We start from the raw sequence: 27,652 nt of genomic DNA on the forward strand, positions 1-27,652 counted from the left end.
TATCCAGGGACTATCTTCCATGGTGCAAAAATCATGATAATCGGCCTCCCAAGTAGCATTTTTCAACGGAAAAATCGCGATATTCCGAAATTAAATTGCGATATTTTGCGATAAAATCTCTAGGATCATCAATATCTGAGCGATTATCCTCGATCTTTTCGCGATGTTATTGCGATTTTATCGCCCGAAGAAATTGCGATTTTATCGCGATAAGATCGAATATAATCGCTCAGATGTTGATGATCCTAGCGATTTTATCACCGATAAAATCGCCAAAAAAATGGGGTCGGCGCTGTCAGCCGACTTCCGTCAGGTTCAGCCGTCAGGTCCTTTGACGAAGACGAGCGTAAAATCCCCGGAGCCTCCGCAGGGATTCGAACCCGAGTCGCAGCGGTGGCATTGCCACTAGGCTATGGCCACTACGTGGTTAATGAGTGCGAATTGAAGCCTCTTAGATGGATCGGCGCTTCGCAACATTACAACTTTTGTCATTGCGTAGACTGACACCGAGTTTTCATTGGAATTTTTTTTTTATTTTCCCTCCTCTGTATTTTATTTCATACCTGAAATACGGTTGATAAAATAAGGTTCTATTGGTAATCTCATCATTCTGTCTCTGTAAAATTACCAATAATAGTGAGATGGCAATGTTACCGATGGACCTGGGTAAAAACGCCAATATTTTTTATGGACTGTGGTAGAATCATCGAGATAAAATGGTAAAGTTACCGGGAATTGATAACCAATAATAGTGGTATTCTTACCTGAAAAAATCAGTAAAAATACCGGTTTTTAGGTAAGCTTACCAGTCTGTCTAGGTAACATTACCAATAATTGGTAAAAAAAAAGAGACGGTAAAGTTACAAACGTACCTCGGTAAAAACGACGCACTATGGTCCACAGACTGGATTTAACGGAACTTTATTCGAAAATGCACTGCACCGTCATAAAAGGTGTTGGATCTAATGTTTTTTGGGTCGCTGATTTCATTTTACATCTTAGTTTAACGAAATAGTAACATCCTGACCGAGAAACTTAACTTCAAATGTGATTTCTGGCGCTTTTAAGACTGAATATTTTTTCCACCCTATTTTGACATGTATAAAAATAATAACAAAAGTGTCTCTCGGTCGAGATCAGATGATTCTCATGTATTTTTAGGCGATAAATCCGAATATGACCTCCGTCTTGGTCCATCGCCCTTAAATTTTCCGGAAAAGCCGATTTTACCCGGAAAAAGGGACATTTTTGGTGTTTTTGCGACCGTTGACCTCTGCAACATGTAGGTACAATTTTTTCCAGGTACTAAATAGTACTATCTCGATGTATATTGATCTACTAATTCCGAAAATGACCTTTGTTTTTTCTTATCACCTCTCACTTTTCCGAAAAAGCGACTTTTTCCCGGGAAAATGAGCAAATTTGACGTATTTTTGTCATAATTGCAATTCATGTTGATAACTTATACTGGACCCGTGGTAAAACGATTCTTTCATGTATATTAAGCTGCTAAATCCGAATATGACATAGGTTTTGGTTTATCACCCTCCAGTTCTCCGATAATGCCGATTTTTCCGCGCCTTTTGAGTAAAACCTTTCCCGTACTCTTGTGTTAAAAATACGGTTTAAAATTGATTTCTATGTTTGATATATCGATTCTTATGTATTTTGACTTGCTAAACCCAAATATGACATTCGATTTTTCCTATCACCCCTCATTATCCCGGAAAATTCAATTTTCCTCGGAGAACGAGCTTTTTCGGTATTTTTGCGCCAATTTTCCTATTCTATGGAGTTGTAGCGATTTTCCAAGTTCCTCTTTAGGTCTTCTCTGACGTCTTAAGAAACATTTAACCGGAGTTCAACCTCAACTTGCCTCTTACAACCCCCCGTTTTCCTCAGAATACAGAAAATCGTCGCCAAAATACCAAAAAAGCTCGTTCTCCGAGGAAAATTGAATTTTCCGGGATAATGAGGGGTGATAGGAAAAATCTACGGTCATATTCGGATTTAACAAGTCAAAATACATAAGAATCGATATATCAAACATCGAAATCAATTTTAAACCGTATTTTTAACACACTTAGAGTCCGGGAAAGGTTTTACCCAAAAGGCGCGGAAAAATCGGCATTATCGGAGAACTGGAGGGTGATAAACCAAAACCTATGTCATATTCGGATTTAACAGCTTAATATACATGACAGAATCTCTTTATCACGGGTCCAGTATAACTTATCAACATGAATTGCAATTATGACGAAAATACGTCAAAATTGCTCATTTTCCCGGGAAAAAGTCGCTTTTTCGGAAAAGTGAGAGGTGATAAGAGAAAACAAAGGTCACTTTCGGACTCAGTAGATCAAAATATATCGGAATACTTTTATTTTGTACCTAGAAAAAATTTAACAGTCGCAAAAACGCCAAAAATGCATGGAATATTCCACATTTTGATGTACGGAGGTGCACTCCGAAAAAATTGATTTCGACCGTTAGGCGCAAAAAGGCGCAATTTAAATTGGCATCATTTTAAACTTAAGGATATGTTGAACAAGATTTTTCAATCCGCAAAGCATTAACTAGAATTTAAAAAAAGTTAGAGCTTCTTAAAAATTACGAATTTCACTGATTCCTAGCATTTTTTGGCGTATGTTTGGAGCGTTCAAAAGCATACAAATTTCGGTTCAAAATTAATGAAACGGGGTGAAAAGGAAGTCACTTGCAATCAGGTGGATCCATGTTGCCCAAAAATTTACATAGATGAGGCGTAACTCGGTAAAATAAACACCCTGTAACGCACCACCGAATGCGGCTCACAATCAGCTAATGAAGACCTGTCGCGCGCTCTGTTCTTAGGGTCCGTCACAATCTTATAAATCATTATTAGTCGATGAAAACTTAGGTGACGATCCATGAGAGTATGTACTATAAAACTGTAGTGCCAAACTTTTATTTTTTCCACCCTCAAAATTTGACTAAAGTTCCGTTAAATAGGGTCTGTGGACCATAGTGCGACGGCGGCATAGAAACATCTTTCATAAGCGTCATTCATGCGTTAGTGGGCGTTGATGAAAAATTGCAATTTATTGCAATTTTATCTCTATAGAATCGCGTTCGATAAAATCGAAATTTTATTTCAATTTATCGCAATTTTTCTCCCAATAATATTGCGATGAATCGCCGTCGACAAAATCGCGTTTTTTTATCCGATAATATTTTAATAAATCGCGATAAATTCTCCGATTAAATCGGAATTTATCGCGATCACTGCTACTTGGGTAGTAGATCTTCCGAAGGAACTGTGACAAAAATGAACATTTACCTTGCACCCTACTGTCAAGGTTAATGAAACGAAGATATGCTCCCCCCCCCCCCCCTCCATTCAAGCACATGAAATCAACGAAAAAAGAAAAAAAAGTCATGTGCTCACGAAAATAGGTAATATCATTCTGGGTGAATGTGAGTTGGAGTCACAAGCGAGTTTGGTACTCTGTTTAGTTTCTTTTGTTTCAGCCTTGGCAGTAAATTTGAAACCTGAGGGAGATTGGACCAATGAAAGTTGAGCACGAAAGTGCTATGTCAAGTATGATTTTCATACTTGACTCTCATTGGTCCAATATCTCTCTGGCTGGAAGCAATTGAACCAATTAAGAATTGCATATGAAAATCGGCATTTTATTTCAAACTTCCTGCCGAGACTGAAATGAAAGGAATGGAACGGAGCGCTATATCGATTTTGGATGGTCTGTAGAAGAGGAGCGTAACTTTCTTTCACCTAACTTGTCCTACTGCCGTTCCGGACTGTCCATTCTGAAACTGAATTATATGGGGGAATGTAAAAACAAACCAAGCTTCAACATCCATTGTTTAGTTCAATTTTCTGCCATGGTTTGGCAGAAATTTCAAATTTTACCTCTTGCCCTTCACCTCCCCAAGCTGCTCAGTCTACCCTAATATAAAAAAAATGTTGATCATATTTTTAAAATCTAAATTGAGTGAGCTCATCTAAAGACCATCTCCTTTTGATAGGCGTAAATTACATCGAGTGAGCTGTGATGGAAAATGAAATTTAAACTGGAACCATGGCAAACCTACTACTCACTGTTGGCCAGATCGTGTCTGTAGCGGCGCGAAATGCAATTTTTCGATATTTTTATTTCTCATCAGAGCCATCTTTATCGATGCTCAAATACCTACTGATAACGAAATTACATGGGATTATCTAAAATATTCATCATATCTGTTGTTTCCACGTAGATAGATATGCAGCATGTGGAATGTGATGAACCCAGATATCTGCAACCTGAGGCGCGCATTGTATTCTCACTTATTTCACAGTGCACTTGTGAGCCTCACACCATTATATGCATTTGACTGGTAAACTCCATTGCATGACGAGTATTTTCGCTTTTGCAGATCTTAAAAATATTGATTTTTAGCTGCAGGGCATGAGATCAAAGTTGCTCGAAAAATAAACCTCAAAAAATGAATTTTTCAGAATATTGTAGACTGGGAAAGTGTCATTGCGGTTTGTTGTGCGGTTCTCTTTGGCATTTTTAGAAAGCATATATCCTAGAGATACCATATACCAAAGCACAAACGGTACCAACCGGTACAACCATATTTTCCGGATGCTTCTTTGAGGTGACCTCCAATTTCCGCGGAAATCAGATATAGAGGTTTTAAGGAACCACGGTGCACAGTAAAGCGGCCAATAAAATATTTCAACACAATTCATGTTTTAAGGGTTTTTAAGGTTTCCAATAGCATTTCTCGCTCTTTCGATACTTCAGGGTGGAAGGAGGGGGGGGGGGGATGCCGACCAAAATCAGACAGTCGAAAATTTGTTATGGTCAACAATTTTCTTGAGCCCAGTAAATAATGATTATTTTTTTTACATCCGTTCACGCATTTAGCCCAACTAGGATTGGTTTTAAACCAATTTGGCAATGAATATGAAAATTCTACCATCATATGGCACCTAAGTTTAGAGTGAGTTGACCGTCGCTGACACCAATATAACTGATGAAATTTCAACTTCACTGTTGAACTGTAATTCATGCAATCTTGCGTGCTTGAGGATGATATGTTTGAAGTAGAGGAGGGTTCTATATCGAATTCTCCTAATTCGATTAAACATTAATAATGGTATGAAGATAACGCAATAACAAGAACCGACTCGCATACAGCTCAGGATACCGTTACGTACCGAAAATAACACATCATTCATACAATGACAATAGCTTTTAAGAGGGGTGTAACACTAAAATAGGCATAGTTATATTTAAAGAAGTCAATATTTAGTGATCTAAGTGACTTCTATCATACGATATTACATTACTCTAAGTCCAACAGTGAAATTGAAATTTCATCAGTCATATTGGTGTCAGCGACGGTCAACTCACTCTAAACTTAGGTGCCATATGATGGTAGAATTTTCAAATTCATTGCCAAATTGGTTTAAAACCAGTCCTAGTTGGGCTAAATGCGTGAACGGATGTAAAAAAAATTAGCATTATTTACTGGGCTCAAGAAAATTGTTGACCATAACAAATTTTCGACTGTCTGATTTTGGTCGGCCTCCCCCCCCCCTCCTTCCACCCTAAAGTATCGAAAGAGCGAGAAATGCTATTGGAAACCTTAAAAACCCTTAAAACATGAATTGTGTTAAAATATTTCATTGGCCGCTTTACTGTGTACCGTGGTTCCTTAAAACCTCTATATCTGATTTTCGCGGAAATTGGAGGTCACCTCAAAGAAGCATCCGGAAAATATGGTTGTACCGGTTTCTACCGTTTGTGCTTTGGTATATGGTATCTCTAGGATGTATGCTTTCTAAAAATGCTAAAGAGAACCGCGCAACAAACCGCAATGACACTTTCCCAGTCTACAATATTCTGAAAAATTCATTTTTTGAGGTTTATTTCTCGGGCAACTTTGATCCCATGCCCTGCAGCTAAAAATCAATATTTTTAAGATCTGCAAAAGCGAAAATATTCTCCTTCCAATAGAATTACAAGGTTAGACGATAATACGGAGTTATCAATTAAGCGCCACTACAGACACGATCTGGCCCACCGTGCTACTGCTGCCATGATTGCGAAGATGGCAGTAAGTGCAAAAATGAAGTTTAAAGGAAACGGGCTCAGAAGCATCTGACCAGAAAATTTTATTGTAAGAAGCCTCTGTTCTCTCTCAAATTATCACTAATCGTCCGAAAGACTCCTTATAGAAATCGTTTGGATGATTGAAAATCGACTGCTTTCATTTCAATTACATGAAAAGGGTATTTTTCATTTTCATGCTGGGTTATTGTTAGGCAAGACAGCCGTAAGTGCTGTCTACTGCATGCATTCGTGGTTGCGTTTTGGACACACAACAAACACATTTTCAGGTCCGAAATTGGCAGAAGAGGGCAGCACATTGCTTGAAAGCACTTTTTTCATTGGCTCTCTGGCGGAATGTTGTCACTTACTGCTGTCTTTCCTGAAACTATGTCATTTCATGCGCACTTACGGCTCTCTCATGTCTCGTTTTCATGAAAATAAGATGAATTTTGCTGTTTTAGCTATTTCAGTGATTGCATCTAAAAGAGATTAGACGAATTTTGAAGGAAACTCAGTTTCGAAACTTCAACCCTTACCTTACTGCTCTCTTTGCTATCTCGGCAGTAAGTACGAATGCTCCTTACTTTTGTAGAGGAGGGTTACCTGTGGAGAGTTGGACTGGATTTAGAGATGAACTCTCTGCATGGCGTGGGGGATCCCCTCCATTACAGCCTCAATTTTAAGAGTCCCTCATGAGCTTGGTTTCTTTCATTGAAAACCAGTGGCACCATTGGGTTTCTCGACAAAATTTACATGAGGAAAAGCACCTATATTGCAAATCCCTGACGCATGCAAGACCCTAATTTCTAGTATCTACATCTCTCTCATTCAATTATTTTCTTCTGAATCATCATTTATTGCATCCTTGTTTTGAAATATATTATTTCAATTTTTGATCGATTAAGGTGCGCTTAATTTTGAGCTGTTATTGATGAGGGTAACGAAGGTGTTTTAAAAAACATGTTGTTGCCTTTGTTTTTGCTTCCTTTCAGATCTGTTCAGCAAGCAATTCCCTAACTTTTCCCAAATGTCAAAAATAGAGAACAGGAGAAACATGCAAAAAATGACAAATATTTGCAGTAATTTAGATTAAATAGTTGGGCAAAAATATTTTTTTTTAATTTTCGGAATTCTGAGTTAGATGTGGTGCTGTTTCCTCTTCTGTACATCATTCTTGTTTATTTTGCACCTATCTTGACCAGTTGTTACATAATAAGAAGTCGTTTCTCTTGTTGATTTCTTAATCTATAGCTTTTTAACGGAAATGCTTATTTGACCTAGGTAATGTTTCCGAAGGCTTAAAATCAATTCAAAACTATAAATTGGTGTGGAAACACTTTGGATTTACACCGGAGGTTTTTAACATATTGCAAAGTGAAATCAGCACAGGGCGAGAAGGATATCCATTGAGACCAGAACTAGCAGAATCTGTTATGTATTTATATAAAGTGACAAAAGATCCTGCTCTTCTTGACATCGGCATTGGAATCCTGCGAAGTATTCAACACAGTGCCACAACACCATGTGGCTATGCAACTGTAAGTGCAGTTTTGAATGCCGAATTTTTCTAAAGTAAAATCAGCTTCTCTTGAATTGGTGAGCATCGGGACTGGAGTTTTTAGGTTGTACATAAAACACCACTTTGTAAGAGGTTTTCCTACAAGTGTTAAACCAGACTTAATTTTTCCTACCGTTCTAACAGCAGTTAATATGTTAAATATTCAATCGAGGAGGTTGTGTATATTTTTAATGCTGCCAATTTATTCCACTACTATTCCTCGGTTTTCCTAATTTGTGTCCAAAATTAAGAGTCAACTCAAACTTATACCTACGGGGAGTCTAGAGGTGCCAGACGGTTTATGACAAGGGAGGGGGGGCGGGGGCGGCGGAGTGAAGCAAAACGGGAACATTAGTGATCGTCTTTTTCCATCCTGTTACATCAGCACCCCAGAGTCAAGTGGTGCCTAAGCCCACTTTAAACATTTTAAGATGTAAGGAGCAAACTGCGCATCGGCCCCATTGATTTGAATTTAAATCGCGAGTTTTGAAACTTTCTATCTCATAACAGGTTTAGGATAAGGCTACCACGTCTTTTACTAACACGGAAACGTCATAGGAGATTTCCGAAGCGCCTTTAACTCGATTTTTCCATTAATGTGAGTTGGGCACTTATTGGTGTTGGATTACTGATATATGCTTTTGTTTCCCATCTTTGCCATGAAAGTTACGTGTACTGCCTTTTAGGTATTGTGCTTCCACCAAATGAGGGACAGTAAACTGAAGCTTACACTGGATCTTAATTCATACACAGAGATTTTTACAGACTCTTTCGAGGGTAGAAGGAGAAAAGGAGAAAACTTGAAGTGTGGAAATAATAATACAGGAAATTTATACATCGAAGAATTAAAATGTACAAATGGGCACACTTATGTTGAAGGGAATTGTGTTGCATGCAAATCCTATGCTCGCAGTTCCTGCTAACACAAGAACGCTCAATGAGAAAAAGTAAAAGAGAAGAATAGAAGACAATGTAAAATAAAAAATAGAAAATGTGACCAAAAGCATGAAAATGTCTAACTATTGATAACTTTATGGAAAACAAGTAGTATTTTTTTATCTACAGGGGGAAAGAATCATATATTTTTGTCAATCAATAAACTATCAAAGAGATGAAGTAGTCTGAAGGAAAAGGATCATCGAATTTTTGGCTGTAAAAATCATGTCAATGGAGGTCCCTTTCCATCCACTAGATTCTGGTTTCAATAAATCAGTAATTTTTATTAAAATCTCAAGATTTCTAATCTGTATATACTGAGGGTTTGATTTATTTTCAGATCAAAGATGCAAAAACACACACTCAAGAAGATCGAATGGAGTCGTTTTTCCTCTCGGAGCTAACTAAGTACCTTTACTTACTTTTTGATCCTGATAATTTTATTCACAACCCAGGAGGACACTCTTCATTTGTGGAGATAGAAAGTGGAAAGCAATGCATCATTGGTGCTGGTGGATACCTGTTCAATACTGGTTGGTAAATTTATTTGCCTCTTTTTCATTTTTCTATTATTAGAAGTGTGTGTAAAATCACAGGAAGATCGATCTTGTCACTGTAACCCCCCCCCCCCCTCCAAAAAAAAAAAAAAAAAAAAAAAAATTAAGAAATTGATAGGGACAGTCTTGTAAATTAATTAAAGTACCTCTGCCAAAAAAAATACCCGAATAATTAAAATATTAAAAGAACGAAAGGCAATGTTTGTAGAAAGACTGAAGGAAGACCAGCAAAGGAAACCAGAATGGAGAAAAAAAATTAAAAAGCTCAGAAATGACATCAGTATTCCAACAGAATGATGCCTAACATTATAATTTCTTTAACTTATAATTTAAGACCTTAACAACCACGGAAAAGATTACCAAAAATGGAAAATCGAATGGAAGAAGCAAAATATAAATTTAACGTCTAGTCAAGGAAGAAATGACTGAACAGGCCATTGGCAAAGCTAATGTTGAGAAGCTTTGAAATGTATTTATTCCCAGTGGTAGATGAGCAAAGCCTCCAAAAAAATTTAAACCACTCAGTCCATATAAACTTCATTAACCAGGCGAAGAGCAAGCATCCTCTGGGGGGCCCAAGAAAAACTTGCCCCAAGCATAAATTTTTTCTTTTTCTTACTATGCAACCCTAGGGTACATCTAGCATCTTGCAGGCCTTTCTGTCTGTATTTGCTTGTTTGGATGACAAAGAAAAGCCTTTCTGAGACGTGTTCTAACTGATAGATACCTGGGTACTTACATATTGGGGTAAAAGTTTTTTGTTAATTATGAACATTGAATTTGCTGTACCTACTAATATTGAGATTTTTTACCTGCTCCAAGGTCAAAAACGAATTCAATGCCCACTGTCTATCTTATGCTATGAATAGTTGACCACTCACTTTTCTGTGAAAGATGATTGCTGATAGATCCTACCTGTTGACTTTATTAGTAACTGGTTGGTCGAATATCATCACTGTATTGATTAGAAACTTAGAGGACGAGTCTTCTAGGTGGTATACTTAGAACTTTTCTAGCCTTCGTAGCCTCTGAAGAAACCTTTTATAATTGCCTGTAGGCCAACTGTTATTAATTTTTATGAAGGTAGTTAAACATTTTTTGAGGTAACCTTGAAAGAATTCATTTTTGAAGTGACTAGTTAGTCAAGAAAGAAGAATCCATACACCCTTGCATAATCTGGAAGAATAGGCGTTTAGATTTTATGTGTCTTATATGCGGTTTTATGTATTTAGGAATTTTCATCTCTTACCTTTGCACTTTGACTGTTGCAGAAGCTCATCCTTTAGACCCTGGTGCCTTGGAATGCTGCAAAAATTTTCACTCTCATCAAAATTTTAAAGGTGAGTGCTAATATTTCCCTCCTTATGATTGAGGGCATCGCACAAATGAGGGCCTATAACTAGAAATTGCGTTGTGAAAAAAAAATGCATTGAAAGTTTTGTGTATGATGCTTTACGCTGACTCTGCTATGCTGGTGCGGCTTTTATTTTTTTGGACGACCTAACCTTTCCATTGAAAGACGCTAGTTAAATATTGCAACACTTTTTTGGTTTTTGTTGAAATGAATTTCATTTTAAAAGTCAGTTTATGGGCCCATATTGCGCCCAACAATCATCTTGGTTGGAATATTAAGTAAAAATCATCATAATCACGCAAGCTTAACGCAAAATGGAACTTTAGAATGACAACTGGTGAAACTATACAAAAAAAATTATGCCGATGGTTTTTAAAAACATAACATTGGCACCTTCAGAGGGTATTTCCAGTAGAAACTTGATTTTTCGGAAAATTGGCAGGTGGAAAGAAGAAACAGTTTCCTCGGCTTCAGTAGCAAAAAATAAGATGAGTTATCATCATCGGCGATACCCGAGAACCAAAAACAACGCTGCTAAGTATTAGGATGCAAGAATGGCATTCACATCTACAGGTTCTTCTTCTCGTTGGTTTCAAGGTCTGGTTTAACTCGGGGAAAAAAGGTTTTTTTTTTTACCTCCAGCCGTTACCTTTCAATATTCTACAGATTTTCTAATATACTTCATGGTACGGAGAATCCAAAAAGCCCATGGGAGCAGTAAAGGCTTGTACACGTATAGGTCCTTATTAACGTGGAGTCCTCAATTATTACTAAGTAACGAATACTTTTTTTTCTCTCTGTTAATTTCAGAAAGTTAACCAATCGTTGTCCCTCTAGGTAAGCCACATAATTTTGGCACACTCTTTTCCCTCTAATTATAATCTTCAATCCTTGAGTCAGTTTAAATTAACATAATGTTTTAATTTAAAAAAATTGTAAGGTGATTAAAATTATCAGGTACAATCTGCTCTCTTTCTTTTCCGTCAGGTCAGCCTTTATATTGCCATCTATTGTTTGAAGATTCCTATTTTTTTAAAGTATCCTTATCTGTTGTCATGAGGAAAAGTTCAAGGTATTTGCACCAGTTGTATATATTAGCCGATGACGTCAGATTGCCAGAGTGTCATCCACTGGGCAATGTTTACATTGCTCAAGCAGCGTTCTCGAGTAATCTGACTTTCCGGTCAATATATAAGCAGAGGAAAAGTTCTGGAGAAGAGAGATCGTCTAACTGGCAAGAGTCAGTTGGATCCGGTGATTCATCGCCGTTGAATTCCCTGGTCCTGCAACACACGCGGTGTACCAAAACTAGCTAGCTTGCTGTGAAGCCTCCTGCGATACTCGCAGAGTAGGCACTCCCTAACTGAAAGGAAGAGCATATCATTCCATGATCCTACCATAGAAGCATATAACACAAAATCGTACGTCGTTCAATTCTTTCATAACACTATCTAGTTTCACACTCCATTTTTGACTATTAAGTAGCCATTCAATTACACTTTATCACCGTCGAATTCCTGTTTTTGAAAACTCTACTACATGAAGCTCTCTGTCATTTATGTATCCGTAATAATTGTTTTTAGAGAGCTCCAACCAGTCAGCAGTATCTTGGACAAGTGGAAATCATAGGAGAAGCTTGGATATCAGTTTGGAGCAAACTAGCTCATTTGGCGAAGAAATTAGAAACGAAACGAATGCAAGTGGTTGTATCAGCGAATCACATCCTAACAAAGTCTTATCATCCAGTAAAGGCACGAACTGTGTAACCTCGGAAAATATCTCCAACTTGAGCAATTCAGATATTCGTCATATGTACAATGATCTTATCAAGAATGAAAGTGTCATCATTGACCATTACCTCAATAATATATTCAATTCCTTAACATTCAGTCACAAAGGAATTACAATGAATGATACTTCTCTCTCTGATCTCATTGATGTAACTTTCAACCGGTCGTGTAGTTTAGAAAGAGAGCTCTCTGATCTTAGAAATTTATTGCAAGTTTTCTCAGTACTAAAGGCAGAGCAAGAAATGTATTTAACCGACTTCTGTGATAGCATTTTTGATGTAACTTTTACATGGACTCATGAAGCATTTCACATATCATCAGACGATCTGATTCCATCATTCTTTGAGTCTGTTGATCTTAGTGATAAGAAATGGAGCCGTTCTTCACCAGGTATCACGGTAGACAATGAAGACAAAATCTCTCCAGTGGCTGATACTTATAGAATAAATCTGGTACAGAATTCTGATCTCAAAGATAATGCGTTAACATTAAACGAACAATTGAAGAGAAATTCTAGTCTCTATCCTGCCACCAACCTAACGTTCAACCATGAACATCTATTGTGTTCAGCTCAATCTTTTAAATCGAGGCTCATGTTATCGGGCGAATTTTTTAGCACATTTACTGTCTGAAAATGCAGTCAGCACCCCAATTGAAAACTGTCCTCAAAAAATTGTTGAGTTACACAAAAACGAATGAATTTAGCCCTCTGTGAAAAGTCTCTAAACGCTAAAGTAAATCCTCCTCCCCTGTCAATAGAACCTAACCCTTACAACACAGAGGGGTTAGTACCTTAACTTTGAGCTTGCATTTTATTTTCTCCTGAACTGTTCCTTGATATGTAATACGATGTTATGAGGATAAAACGTAAATTACAGAGAAAGATTTTTCCTCATGATCATGGAAGCACTGTTCCTCAATTTTTATTTTTAAATTTCAAGCAATCGCCCCTCAAATTAGTTATTTTTATATTTTTAACATTCTCTACAAAAACATACAAAATTTAGAAGAAAGAAATTCACTAGAAATTAATAATGCAATTGATACAGCTAATAGGTTAAGCATAAAACAATATTACTGTCGAAAAGAAAGCAACTAAAATTAGTACCTGTAAAACGCAAGAAGATTGTAAAATAATAAAGAAAAAGCCCAGACAATGGAGGAAAACCTGGATTGACAGCACTGCAGTATTTCAACGAGGATGGATGGGGGGTTGATAGTCTTGTATCAAAAGGACTTCCCGGACATAGGCCACGATCTCAGACCAGCCCTTCCTGGACCGAAGCATGGTCTCAACATATTATCAGGGGTCACTACACCAACTTTCTTAAACAATAAGGCACATCGCAAATTGTAAAATTTACCATATCCGAAGAAAGTGTGCTCTACAGAGTCCTCCTCTGTACAGAAAGGACAGGTACTATTAGCAGCGATCTCACGTCTTGTAAAGACCATGCCCAGACAGAAATTGGCACAGGTGAAAGTCCACCTCGCCGAAACATTCTCAACAGCCAGGGTTTGAGCTCCTGGATGAATTTAAATTAGTTAGTGTCTGTGTTGTGAGTCCTCAAAATTACAATTTTAAGCCTAAACCCATACATTATTGGTACTGAAGATAAAATAAAGGGAGTACCAAATCTACCATTTTTGTCTAGAGCACAAATTATGTATCACATTTAATGGATATGAAAGCTAGCGAGACATTGAGAGATTGATTACAGTATGTGATTGATAATATTGAAGTAATCGAAAGTGGGGTCCATAATAGCCCAAATCCGAATAGAGCTTTTTTAGATTTCTAGCTATGAGTTTGGAGAGATCTATTGGAAATAAAGATGAGACGTTTATATGTAGATATGTAGTATGTGATAGATAATATTGAAGTAATCGAGACGAGAGTGCGATCCATAATAGCCCGAATCCAAATAATGCTTTCACAGATTTCCAGCTAAGAATTTGGAGAGATCTATTGGAAATAAGGACGAGATGTTCATATATTCCGATCACTTAGAATCAACTGCTTCTACAGATTTGGATGAAAAACGCAGCTAATACTTTTTCGGTATTAAACAATTCGTCTCCATGTAATTTTAAGAGGAAAAATAAGTCTGTCTTTTTTTATTATGTATTTTCCAGCCAGTGTGGCAACATATTTTTTTCGCTATACAGCATTTTTTTGTCCTGTGAACTCAAAAAATGTTTGTCGTCCATCCACCCAGAGTTCGTAAATGATAAAACATCACTAGTTCAGTGTTGCAATAAAAAATGTATCCAAGACCAATCTACACAGGCCATTCATTGCACATCTTTTTGAAATCTACTCCCCCGCCCGGCCATAACTCGGCGGCACCCAATGCTACGTCAGATTGGGTGCTCCCACAAGAATTATATTGCTGGCACTCAATACTACGTCACTGCGCAGTAGAGTTCCAAAACTCGTCCTCGGGAATGACTGACCTGTGTAGATTGGTCTTGAGTGTATCCCAGAAATAACAGGGGGTCAGTGTTTTATTACGTAATTTTGACCAAAAATATCGAATAATTCAACAAGATGATCATCTTGACTTGGCAAGAGGAAAATTATGCATTCGCTTTTCGATTCCATGTCCTTTTCAGTTACTGGAAAAGCTAAAAGATACTTATGAATTCGTTTTTAAGGAAGAGTCATTCCCCAACACTATAAAAGAGTTGTGGCACTTCAAGGGCAATGTCTCATATTTTGACGTACCTACAAGTGTTCGCTCAGGGTTGTATGCACCAACGTGTAGGTATTTAAACTAAACAACCTATTAATAGCAGGTGGGGCAATTTGTAACGCTATTTCTGTTCCCATGAAGTTTTTGTTCTTATTGTGCCTATTCTGTTTTATGCATCATCCAATTTATTGATCATTAAGCCAAGAATGGATAACAGGATGGTAGAGAGGAGCTGGGTTCGTACTATTCTGCAGGGAAGTCAAAGCCAAAACTTGTGGAGTAAAAAAAAATTAATTTCAATGAATAGCGGTGCAAGAGAGAGAGAAAGTGTTTGGCTTAGGCAGATTCATTGAAATACTAAGCTGATGTCACGCCGAGAAATCAACATTCACAAGGGTCTTATCAGGAGAGCACCCTCGTTAGTGAGCCTATGTGTAACTTGGCATCTTGCAGAATCCCTTACACCGCTGAAATGCTGCCATGAACATGACACTTGAGTGCTATATCCTTGAGCCGATTGATTGACACTTTTCTCCTACAATGTTACTAACAATTCAGACCACATTTGGGTGATTTTCCTGGCTAGGAGTAGGTGAGAATGGTATTTTTACTTTGAGTCTGATCTATTTTTTTTTTTTTTTTTTTTTTTTTTTTCCAGAATCTTGTTAGGTATTGTGAACTTGGGAATTGATTCTCCATCAACCCTAAACATATTTTGAAGAATAGGCTGAGGTTGGGAATGGCTGATCATGGTAGTGACAAGCAAAAGGTAAAAGGAAAGACAAGAATTTAACCTTGAAGAAAGTCTTTCTTCTTAGCTGAAATGATAAAAATTGAAGAGCATCTAAATATCTCAGTCTCCGTGGACAATCACTTCCTACCATTGAAAAAATTAAAAATATCTCGCCTAGCACGATTGTAGCCATGTTGCTGGAAGACAATATTTCAGCAAGAAGTTACAGTATTTTGGAGCAATATTGTTCGCATTCATTCCCATGACAGTTGGAAACTGGTAACATTAAAATTGATACATTATACAGGATGACCCAGGATTAAGTACGAGTATTGAAGGTTTCGATTCTTCGGGTCCAAAAAGTATGTTTTTGTAGTGTTATTTAATTTCCAAAAACGCGTTCCCTGGGGGCCCCATTATCCCCCTATTTTTCCCTATTATCTCGAAGACGATAAGTCAGCGAAAAAACGCAAGATACATTGTCTCAATATTTTTCAACGTTGAAAGAAACTAAATGAAAAAGTGGAGAAGTCTCCAAAATGTGGAGGGAGGGAAAACGTTGAAGGGTCATCAGTCGAGAGTCAACGAATAACAGGAAAAAATGTCATATTTTTTTAAGTTGGTGGGAAATTTTATGGAAAATCGATGAAAAAAAATTTGGAAAGCCGGCGGACGGGCGCTTGAAAATGTGGAAGCTTGGAAGATACTGCAACCCTAAATATTTGCCGCTAGAGACATTAATTTTGGCCACTTTTGGGGTCGATACCCCCCTCCCCCTTAAAATAATTTTTCCCTTTGTCGGAGGTCAGAAATGAAAAAGAGTGCTAAGAATTCTCCCCCCCCCCCCACCCCGTTACCAATTTTCATTAATATTGGTTGATTAACATTGACGCAATGTTAAGAAGACGATTATTGTTCTATGACTTTGGGGGGCCATGGCCCCAACACGGTGCTCCTGAAAGGGGTTTTGCTCGAAGTTGGTCCTGACATAAAAATTTGAGCTGGAATGTCAAGAGGAGCACTACCAGATACTAAGAACCACAATTTCGAAATAGGTTGTTGGAGCTCCTGGAGAAATAATCGCGATTTTATGGTTTTTTTAGGCTTTTTTCGGAAAATAGGCTCATGTAAGGCAACTAAATTCTCCTCCTGCCCCATTTCTTCTTGGATTGATCTGAATTTTTAGTGTGTTATTCTCTGGCATAAAGTACGACTCTCCTGAAATTTTCATGACCGAGAAATTTTTTTTGCTCCCGTTACAGCGTTGCAAAGTTTCAAACTTCAAAATTATGGATTTGGCAAAAAAATTGTGACACTGGCCCCCTGCTTCTTGGATCGGTCTGAATTTTTAGTATGTTACTCTCCAATATGATGTTAAAATTTCCTGAAATTTTCATTGCCGGAAATTATTTTGTCCTCTCGTTGCAACGTTGCCAAGTTTTCAACTTGAAAATTGTGGGTTCGGAGGTAACACGATGACATGGGCCCATGTCTTAATGAATTGATCGGAATTTTTAGTATGTTATTCTCCCACATAAGTAGCGAATTCTCTGAAATTTTCATGACCGAGAATTTTTTTTACTCCCGTTTCGACGTTGCCAAGTTTCGAACTTCAAAATTATATGGATTTGACCATAAAATGATGGCATTTGGGCGGGATACCTTGCAGAATTGTCTTTATTTATGAGTAATCTTACGAAATGCTTCACTAATTTGGCCCTTCAAAACTGTAAAATTGCCTTGTTGCCGTTACACTACTTTTATTCCGGATGAATGTACCTACGCTGCATCTTGCTGAAACAGCAAATGCTATTTTTAGTCGTGCGGCGAAGCCGTATAGACTCTCGGTTTCGCCGGAGGCTAAAAAATGTCCACACTTTTAGGCTAAGTCCAAGAGGAGAATTTTCGAGGAACCAAGTAACATATGAAGTATTGATATCTGTGCATTTTGGCCCAATGCAGATGTTGCATGTGTGAGGAATTTGCGATTTGACTGTTAATTCTTATGTAAAAGTTCGCGAGAAACACGATGTGGCCACTGGTTTTCTCTGAATTCAAGCTCAGAAAAACCTCTCAAGTTGAGGCCAAAATGGAGGGGATATCCCACCCTACCCTTAGAGTCCACGTCTACATCAAGACCAACTCTCCATGCAAAGATAGGGAGCTAATACATTGACAGGGCTGCCACTTTTATTTGGGGACTCCAAAACTGAAAACACGGCAACCCTGCTAATGTATTTGCTCTCTATCTTTGCATGGAGAGTTTGTCTTCATGTAGACGTGGACTCTCAGGGTAGGGTGGGATATCTCCTCCATTTTGGCCTCAACTTTAGAGCTTTTTAGTCGTGCGGCGAAGCCGTATAGATATGAAGTATTGGTATCTGTGGATTTAGGCACAATGCAGATTTTGCATGTGTGAGGAATTTGCAATTTGACCGTTGATTCTTGTGTAAAAGATCGCGAGAAATATGATGGTGCTACCTCTTCACACATGCAACATCTCCATTATGCCAAATGGAATTTCTGATAATTCAGCCATGGCTTGGTAGCGTTTAGCCATCAACTGTGACCAAAATGTAAAGAACCCACACTGGTGCCTTTCGGCTAAATGTCGCCATATGGCATTCTTTATCATCAAGTTACGGTTGAACATTTACTGTTAAGTAGCGTTTAGCAACCAAGTATAGCCAAAATTTCCAGAACTCATACCTCAGATGTTCAAAGAGTGTTAACATGTGTCGCCAAATGGAATTTCTGATCATTTAGCCATGGTTTGGTAGCGTTTAGCAATCAACTGTGACCATAATGTAAAGAACCCACACTGGTGCCTTTCGGCTCAAAGTCGCCATATGGCATTCTTTCATCGAGTCACTGTTTAATAGCGTAAATAAGCAACCAACGGTGGCCAAAATGTCAAGACTCTGAACTGGTGCTTTTTGGCTGAATTTTGCCCAATAGGATCTTTGATGATTTATCAGTAATGGTTAATGTTAATGTTGATTAATTATTACTGTCTGCAAGTGAATCCTGTGGGAGAATATTATAGGGTTGGTTCAAACAAGTTTTAGAATTTTTTTCCTTAGCGCTAATGGACCCTAAGCGACAACTTCAATTCATCGAACTAAAAGATTTCAATGTTCATAACCATTTTTTAACTGTCAGAACTCACTAGACCACATTATATTCATGATGAATTTAAAGAATATCGTTGTCAAAAGTTGAGTTCTCCTTCGATTTAGCACTTTTTGTCGTTACCTTAAAGACCATACGGAAAGTGCTAAATCTACGGAAAACTCAACTTTTCACAGCGATATTCTTCAAATTTATCATGAATATAATGTGGTCTAGTGAGTTCTGACATTTAAAAGTGGGTATGAACATTTAAGGCTTTATTTTTCTTGAATTTAAGTGGTTTTTCAGGGTCTATGGTAAGAAAAAAAGTCTAAAACACGTTAAAAGTTACTTGAACCTACCCTATAATGTTGAGCTATGACTTCAACTTTCATGAACCCTTACTTGTGCCTTTCAGCTTGATTTTGCTAAATGGAATTATTTATGATTGAAGTCGTGGTTGAGTTTACTATGCTGATAAAATATCATTGGAAACTTTAGGTTTCACCATCATAGTCTTCTAAAAATAACCATCAGCACAAAATCTAGCCCAAAAAAAAAAATAATTCGGCTGAAAAAGTGGGAGAAGTTGGGATGTGCAGTCTTAAAATAAAAAGACTTAGCTGTGATTGGACATAGCTTTGCTTTTATTGAGACTTTCAAATTTTATGAATAAAAAACAGTAAGCGTTTAGCAAAAACAGTTAGTTCTGTCCTTACCCATAGACCATACGAAAAGAGCTTGTTTACGCCGGGGGCGTTTGAGGGAATTTTTGCGCTCGAGGCGCGGTGGGACCCCTGAGAGGAACTCGCCAGGGCTTTCCAGAGGGTACCTCTTGGAGCTAGAGTTGGTGGGAAATAAAGCCCTAGGAGAAACTCCTTTGGGGTTGGTTCGGTGGGAGGAATAAGTGCCAGCCTTAAGGAGGTGACTCCAAGGGTGGAAGGGAGACGTCCTTAAGGAGGAACTCCTAGGGTCGACACCTGTAGCGGAACGCTGTAGGTAGCCGGGGCGGTATTGCCTAGAGAGGGACTCTCTGAGGAATAGATAGAGAAGGGACTTACCTATTGGTTTGCTGGTCAAGCGTGGTGCCTCGTGAGAGTCTCTCAAGGAAGTGACGATGGAGCAGGTCACGGCACCGTATTTATACCCGCCAGAGTGAGAGGGGACGACCGCTTGCCTCAATGCGTAGGAGCGAGATGGATGGATCACGTGCCGCGACACGTGCCGTTGCGTAACGTGGGCAGTGCGAACGGCATACGCATGGTCGCAAGGGCAGGAGAGGAGGCAGCGCGCGCTGCTCCCATGATGCTGTGACGCAACCGCGGCGCGGGTGACGGAAGCAGGGCCAGCGGCGCGGATAGCGGGTGCTGGAGGCAAGCGCCGAGCATGGTGGAGGAGCGTGACGCAGCCTTGGGTGCGGAGGTGACGCACGGCGGGGTCACCTATGGAACGCCGTTAGTGTCAAAACCCTTTTCTTGCGCGCGCGGAATTTTTTCTGGCGCGCGGAATTTTTTTTCGGCGCGCGGAAAGAAAAAATCCGTTTTCGATGAAAATCTCTGAATTTCCGGATTCCGCGCCGGTTTTCGATATATTTGCGCCGTTTGTGTCAAAACTATTTTTTCCGGCGCGGCGCTCCAAATCTGTTCCGCGCGCGGAAGTTTCGATTTATCGATTCCTGCTCGCCGTTTGTGTCAAAACTATTTTTTCCGGCGCGGCGCTCCAAATCTGTTCCGCGCGCAGAATTCTCGATATATCGATTCCTGCTCGCCGACTGTTTTTTCCGGCGCTGCACCAGAAAATAATTCCGCGCGCCACTTTTTCGATATATCGATTTTTCTGCGCGCGGAGAATATTATCTCTCTTTTGAACGATTTCCATTATCGATCCTCTGCGTGCCCCTGCCGTATGTGGGTCGCGGTCGTGTAAACAAACGCAGATTGATAACACAAATGATCCAAACAACTCGAAATCTCTTAATTTTAATTAATTTAAATCCATTTTCGACTTCAACCAAGCATTTGGCAATAATATTCATCGTATTTTACAACCTGGAGCCACGGCCTATCGGCTCATTTTAAGGTGCATTCTGAAAATCAGTTTTACAAGTCCAATGTCCAAACCCAGACTTTCTTCTTTTACTTTTTTTTAACCATTCTCTTTTCACTTTCGCCTCAAATCAAATGTTTTGCAGTTTTTTTATCTTAAGTAAGTGGTCCTGAATTCATTCAAGAGTTAGAAGTTCACGATTTATTTAGTATTATAGCCTTTTGACCTCTTAAGCTTTATCGATATGATCTCATGTAGTTCGAGGTTTCTTTGGCCCAAACCAAGTGATTACTTACACATCTGATGTGAGTCTTATTATGAAGGGCCGTTTGTAACTAAAGATACGAATGTTGGCAATACATAAGAAATGATGTAACATATGAAATATTCAAAATATATATGAAATTTTGAAATATATATACGAAACTGTCGCAATTTATAAGAAATGTGTCAATATTTAGGAAATCGACTCCAAACTACCTATATGGCAAAAATCGTGCAATATATAAGAAATGAGTCAATATATAAGAAATCGACTTCACAGTATATATGGCGAAATTCGTGCGATATACAGGGTGATCCATAAGTCATTTCCACCCCCTCTAAATTTTTACCTAATTGAGGCAAAGATTTGAAGCTTGGGGGATATTCTTAGGTCAAAGGGAGCTACTTTCTGGCCCCCTAAAATTTTCCGAGGAATCCTTGGGGGGGGGGGGAGGGGGGATGGAAACCAATTATTTTTTCAATTGAGAAGACCCCTTTTGTTGTACCTTGTTCGAAAGAGCATCAAAAAAGGAAACTTTTCGGGTGAACCAGAAGTCAATATCTCAAACCGTTTCAAAATGGCGTTCGGTTAAAATTCAAGATGGCCGAAAATTGACACCGATTGTTTGTCAATGGATTTGCGCGAAAATCGGTATCTACGGGTATATTGATAGGAGAAAAATGAATTTGAAGTTAGATTTTCTAAAAAAACAACAAATTTCCAAAATGGCCGAAAATTCAGAAACTTGGGAGTTAGGGGTATTTTGGCATGAGATTAAAAAATTTGAAGTTAGATTTCTAAAGAAAAAAATTCCAAAAAGGCCGATTTTTTTTTTTTTTTTTTTTTTTTTTTTTTTTTTTTAGAAATCTAACTTCAAATTCGTTTTACTCCTGACAAAACACCCGTAGATAGGTACCGATTTTCGAGCAAATCCATTGACAAACAATCGGTGTCAATTTTCGGCCATCTTGAATTTTAACCGAACGCCATTTTGAAACGGTTTGAGATACTGACTTCTGGTTCACCCGAAAAGTTTCCTTTTTTGATGCTCTTTCGAACAAGGTACAAAAAAAAGGGTCTTCTCAATTGAAAAAATAATTGGTTTTCATCCCCCCTCCCCCCTAAGGGTTCCCCGGAAAATTTTAGAGGGCCAGAAAGTAGCTACCTTTAACCTAAGAACATCCCCCAGGTTTCAAATCTTTGCCTCAATTAGGTAAAAATTTGGAGGGGATGGAAAGGACTTATGGATTACCCTGTATATCGCACGAATTTCGCCATATATATTGTGAAGTTGATTTCTTATATATTGCACGATTTTCGCCACATATTTTGGAGTCGATCTCCTAAATATTGACATATTTCTTGTATATTGCGACAATTTCGTATATATATTTCAAAATTTCATATATATCTTGAATATTTCATATATTACACCATTTCTTATATATTGCCAACATTCGTATCTTTAGTTACAAACGGCCCTTCATAGTCTTATGGCTCTTCAAATTCGCAGTGTAGAATTAAATCAGAGACTACAGTTACTTAATCCAGTTCTGCTCTCTTGTTCAATGTTTGTCATAAGTGTTTGTTCGTGTCTGTTCTTTATAAGTGACCACTGTAGTGCGTATACACAGTTATGCTATCGGTACAGGTATTATTTCTTGTTTTCTACAGTCAGGACTTTCTCTTAAGCGCAATAATTTACCAAAGAAATTCACCTAGTTGCGTAAATAATTTGGTGTATAGATATTCTGTTAATGTCTCCTTGCGGTGATGCAAAGTTTCTGAGATCTGTCATAAGTGGATTTTGCATTTAGACGGTCACTCTTGCCTGATAAAATTACTGCTCTAGCAGCTTCAAATTTATACTTTGATCTCTGATTCATCACTAAATGACACTCGTGCGGTGTCATTTATCTTTAATCAGTTCAAAGCTATTTCGACAATGAATCATCAAAGGTCCGATCGAAGAAGGAATTTTCTGGTGAGTGCTGCGGCTGAACCGACATCACAACTCTACTATCGAAAGCATCAACCAAGACATGATCATTCGTCTGGAAGTGGAAATATTTTGCAACTCATCAGCAGGCCGATTATTGAAGGCTTAGAGCAACCCGACAAGACAACAAATTCCGATATATTACATGGAGAAGATAGGGCTATGTCTTTTCATATCGGGCTGACATAGTTTCAATAATCAGGTAGCTGGTAGTTTAACAGGTAAGATTTGTAAAGTCACTTAGGTATCACAAGTTACATTCGTATCTCTTGTGGAACAGTGTTTGTAGGTATGCTTACCTTTGTGGAGATTAATTGATAACAAAACGAGCATATCGATGTCATAGCCTAACTAGAAAACCATGTACGTAGATTTACAAAGTTTCAGACTTTCTGTTTCTCTTCGATTATAAAATCATGCAACGAAATGTTACAAATGTCATCCCCAGATAACCTTAACCATGTTCCTGACTTATTCTTATGGGAGGATGTAATTCTATGTCTTTTCAAAATCCTTCCATCCGTCTGTACCTGAGAAATTCAGTAAATCAGCCGACTTTCGGACTTTTAACCAGAATCGTCGGCATCTTTACAATTGAAATGATTCTTAGGTGTTTTTGAACAAAGGCATTTTATTAAAATTTTTGTTGGACAGGTTTGATTCACCCTGAATTCTTAAATAGAGAGAAAAAAAATATTTTCTTCACTCTAGAAAGACATGAAACTGACCAAGCTGTAGGTAAGTAAGCAGTTTTTGATTACTTCATTCCATGAAATGTGATGAGCCTTGTTGCTGCAGGAAACACAACATACTAGCAGGAATCCTCAAATAAATTTTCTATCTTGTACAATATCTGTTGATACTTAAGTATTTGATGATACCTACGAAGTACAAAATTTCTGAAAAGACACTGGGAATACCAGCAGAGTTATCTCAAAATTTTCTCTCAGGAACAAAACTAAAAATTGTGGAAGTTTCCTAAGAATGCTCTGAAGACAAATTTACGTATTATTAATAGATGAAGTGTAGCCTGCTACATATCATGTCGTATTCCTCTTCAAATATACATGCAGGTGAGTAGATTTTGAAATTTTGAGCGCACAATTTGCTTAAGAAAGAAGCGAGCACTACCATGATTTCCACTTACCATTACCACTTCCTCATAAATTTTTATAAGTTGATGCTTTTGAAAGTTGAGTTGTGATGTCGGTTCAGCCGCAGCACTCACCAGAAAATTCCTTCTTCGATCGGACCTTTGATGATTCATTGTCGAAATAGCTTTGAACTGATTAAAGATAAATGACACCGCACGAGTGTCATTTAGTGATGAATCAGAGATCAAAGTATAAATTTGAAGCTGCTAGAGCAGTAATTTTATCAGGCAAGAGTGACCGTCTAAATGCAAAATCCACTTATGACAGATCTCAGAAACTTTGCATCACCGCAAGGAGACATTAACAGAATATCTATACACCAAATTATTTACGCAACTAGGTGAATTTCTTTGGTAAATTATTGCGCTTAAGAGAAAGTCCTGACTGTAGAAAACAAGAAATAATACCTGTACCGATAGCATAACTGTGTATACGCACTACAGTGGTCACTTATAAAGAACAGACACGAACAAACACTTATGACAAACATTGAACAAGAGAGCAGAACTGGATTAAGTAACTGTAGTCTCTGATTTAATTCTACACTGCGAATTTGAAGAGCCATAAGACTCACATCAGATGTGTAAGTAATCACTTGGTTTGGGCCAAAGAAACCTCGAACTACATGAGATCATATCGATAAAGCTTAAGAGGTCAAAAGGCTATAATACTAAATAAATCGTGAACTTCTAACTCTTGAATGAATTCAGGACCACTTACTTAAGATAAAAAAACTGCAAAACATTTGATTTGAGGCGAAAGTGAAAAGAGAATGGTTAAAAAAAAGTAAAAGAAGAAAGTCTGGGTTTGGACATTGGACTTGTAAAACTGATTTTCAGAATGCACCTTAAAATGAGCCGATAGGCCGTGGCTCCAGGTTGTAAAATACGATGAATATTATTGCCAAATGCTTGGTTGAAGTCGAAAATGGATTTAAATTAATTAAAATTAAGAGATTTCGAGTTGTTTGGATCATTTGTGTTATCAATCTGCGTTTGTTTACACGACCGCGACCCACATACGGCAGGGGCACGCAGAGGATCGATAATGGAAATCGTTCAAAAGAGAGATAATATTCTCCGCGCGCAGAAAAATCGATATATCGAAAAAGTGGCGCGCGGAATTATTTTCTGGTGCAGCGCCGGAAAAAACAGTCGGCGAGCAGGAATCGATATATCGAGAATTCTGCGCGCGGAACAGATTTGGAGCGCCGCGCCGGAAAAAATAGTTTTGACACAAACGGCGAGCAGGAATCGATATATCGAAAATTCCGCGCGCGGAACAGATTTGGAGCGCCGCGCCGGAAAAAATAGTTTTGACACAAACGGCGCAAATATATCGAAAACCGGCGCGGAATCCGGAAATTCAGAGATTTTCATCGAAAACGGATTTTTTCTTTCCGCGCGCCAGAAAAAATTCCGCGCGCGCAAGAAAAGGGTTTTGACACTAACGGCGTTCCATAGTCACCAGCGCGGGCGGTGGAGATGCGTAAGATAGCCGCAGGCGACGCGGCTTTCGGTGCGGGGAGCCGCGCGCTGCGAGATGGAGGATGCTATGGAATGATTTCCGTAACCCTTGCGCGGGGGAGCGCTGCAGTCGCGGGCGGGTGACTGATTCGCGGGGGGGAGACATTCTGGCGGGGAGGCGTATGTGAATCGCGCGCGGGCACCACTGTTGTGCGCGAGGGTGACTGATCCGGGGGAGGGGGCCATTGTTTCGATTCATCGAAGAATCGATACACTACAGTGTTGCCAAGCCTATACACCAAATTTTCATGTCTATGGTTTTGAAATGGACATTACAAGTTCGAGTTTGTTCTGAAGATGGAAGAAGAAGAAGTTACTGTTGTTTGTTTACATAGTTCACGAGGAATATGGGGTTAGGTTTTATGCTTCAAATTTATGCTGAATTTAATTTCGTGGATTACTGAATATCATAATACGTAATTTGGTGAAATTAAACGCCTATTGATTTGGAGATGGCTGCTATTGGGGGAATAGGTAAGTACGTAGAACTAATTTTATTTTATCGCTGACAGTCTTCCGAAACTGTAATTTGGGCAGCCCAAAACATTGCCAAAGCAGATAACGTAAACAATCTGTAATCAACGTAATCAAACAGTTAGAACATGATTTTCTGTTGAATGGCGTTGTAAACTGATATGAATTTTGTCGACTCATTTTTTTCCCTAAACCTACGAAACACCAAGGAGGCCATTTCTTGGACTTTGGACATGAAACGACTTAATCTGTTTTTCCACAACCATACATCATTGCACCAATATTTTTATATAGGTATTGGAAGAACTTTCAGACATTATCTTCCATAAAATTATAATGTTTCAATATAGCGATGTGTAAGATTGTTTACGTTATCTGCTGTGGCAATGTTTTGGGCTACCCAAATTACAGTTCCGGAAGACTGTCAGCGATAAAATAAAATTAGTTCACGTACTTACGTATTCCCTCATTAGCAGCCATCTCCAAATCAATAGGCGTTTAATTTCACCAAATTACGTATTAAGATATTCAGTAATTCACGAAATTAAAGTCAGCATAAATTTGAAGCATAAAACCTAACCCCATATTCCTCGTGAACTATGTAAACAAACAACAGTAACTTCTTCTTCTTCCATCTTCAGAACAAACTCGAACTTGTAATGTCCATTTCAAAACCATAGACATGAAAATTTGGTGTATAAGCTTGGCAACACTGTAGTGTATCGATTCTTCGATGAATCGAAACAATGGCCCCCTCCCCCGGATCAGTCACCCTCGCGCACAACAGTGGTGCCCGCGCGCGATTCACATACGCCCCCCCGCCAGAATGTCTCCCCCCCGCGAATCAGTCACCCGCCCGCGACTGCAGCGCTCCCCCGCGCAAGGGTTACGGAAATCATTCCATAGGATGCTGCGGGCGCGGGGAAGCGGGGGAAAGCACCGGCCGCGGGACGCGGACCGAGGTGCGACATCTCGTGATGAGAGCTGCCAGTTTTCACGGCGGTGACGGCGTGAACAGAGCTAAATCGAAGGAGAACTTAGCTTTTGACAGTGATGCTCTTCAAATTTTTCATATACCTATACAATGTGTTCTAGTGAGTTTGGATGGTAAAAAAATGGTCAGGAACATTTAAAGCTTTATTTTCCATGAATGTAAGTTGTCGTTCAGGATAGATTCTGACGACTAGATCCTTACTAGAGTAAGGAAAGAAAGTCTAAAATTGTTAAAAGTCACAGAAAAACGCGAAAAAAGAAAAAAGTCGGAAAAGGAAGTCAAATTTACATAACAATTAAATTAACATAAACATTTCGTAAAAAGTATTGGAAATTACGAACAAATGTATTTACGT

The 27,652-nt window shown here is 38.6% G+C and overlaps 1 protein-coding gene across 3 annotated transcripts in view; it reads left to right on the top strand.

Annotated features, from left to right (window-relative positions):
* Edem1 (ER degradation-enhancing alpha-mannosidase-like protein 2) overlaps nucleotides 1-15,908 on the top strand; it is a 57,589-nt gene extending 41,681 nt beyond the window's left edge. The window contains exons 6-9 of one of the 3 annotated variants that reach the window (XM_072296292.1): nucleotides 7,386-7,642; nucleotides 8,939-9,131; nucleotides 10,427-10,495; nucleotides 12,093-14,788. In XM_072296292.1, the coding sequence (XP_072152393.1) occupies nucleotides 7,386-7,642; nucleotides 8,939-9,131; nucleotides 10,427-10,495; nucleotides 12,093-12,931 (1,358 nt within the window). In that variant the 3' untranslated portion in view covers nucleotides 12,932-14,788. Of the gene's footprint in view, nucleotides 1-7,385; nucleotides 7,643-8,938; nucleotides 9,132-10,426; nucleotides 10,496-11,319; nucleotides 11,343-12,092; nucleotides 14,789-15,653 lie in introns of those variants that run through there. The other 2 variants (XM_072296293.1, XM_072296294.1) reach the window with 2 other exon arrangements.
* The last annotated feature ends 11,744 nt before the right edge of the window (nucleotides 15,909-27,652 follow it).

The sequence above is a fragment of the Bemisia tabaci genome, chromosome 2, assembly GCF_918797505.1.
Source record: "Bemisia tabaci chromosome 2, PGI_BMITA_v3".
Lineage (NCBI taxonomy): Eukaryota > Metazoa > Arthropoda > Insecta > Hemiptera > Aleyrodidae > Bemisia > Bemisia tabaci.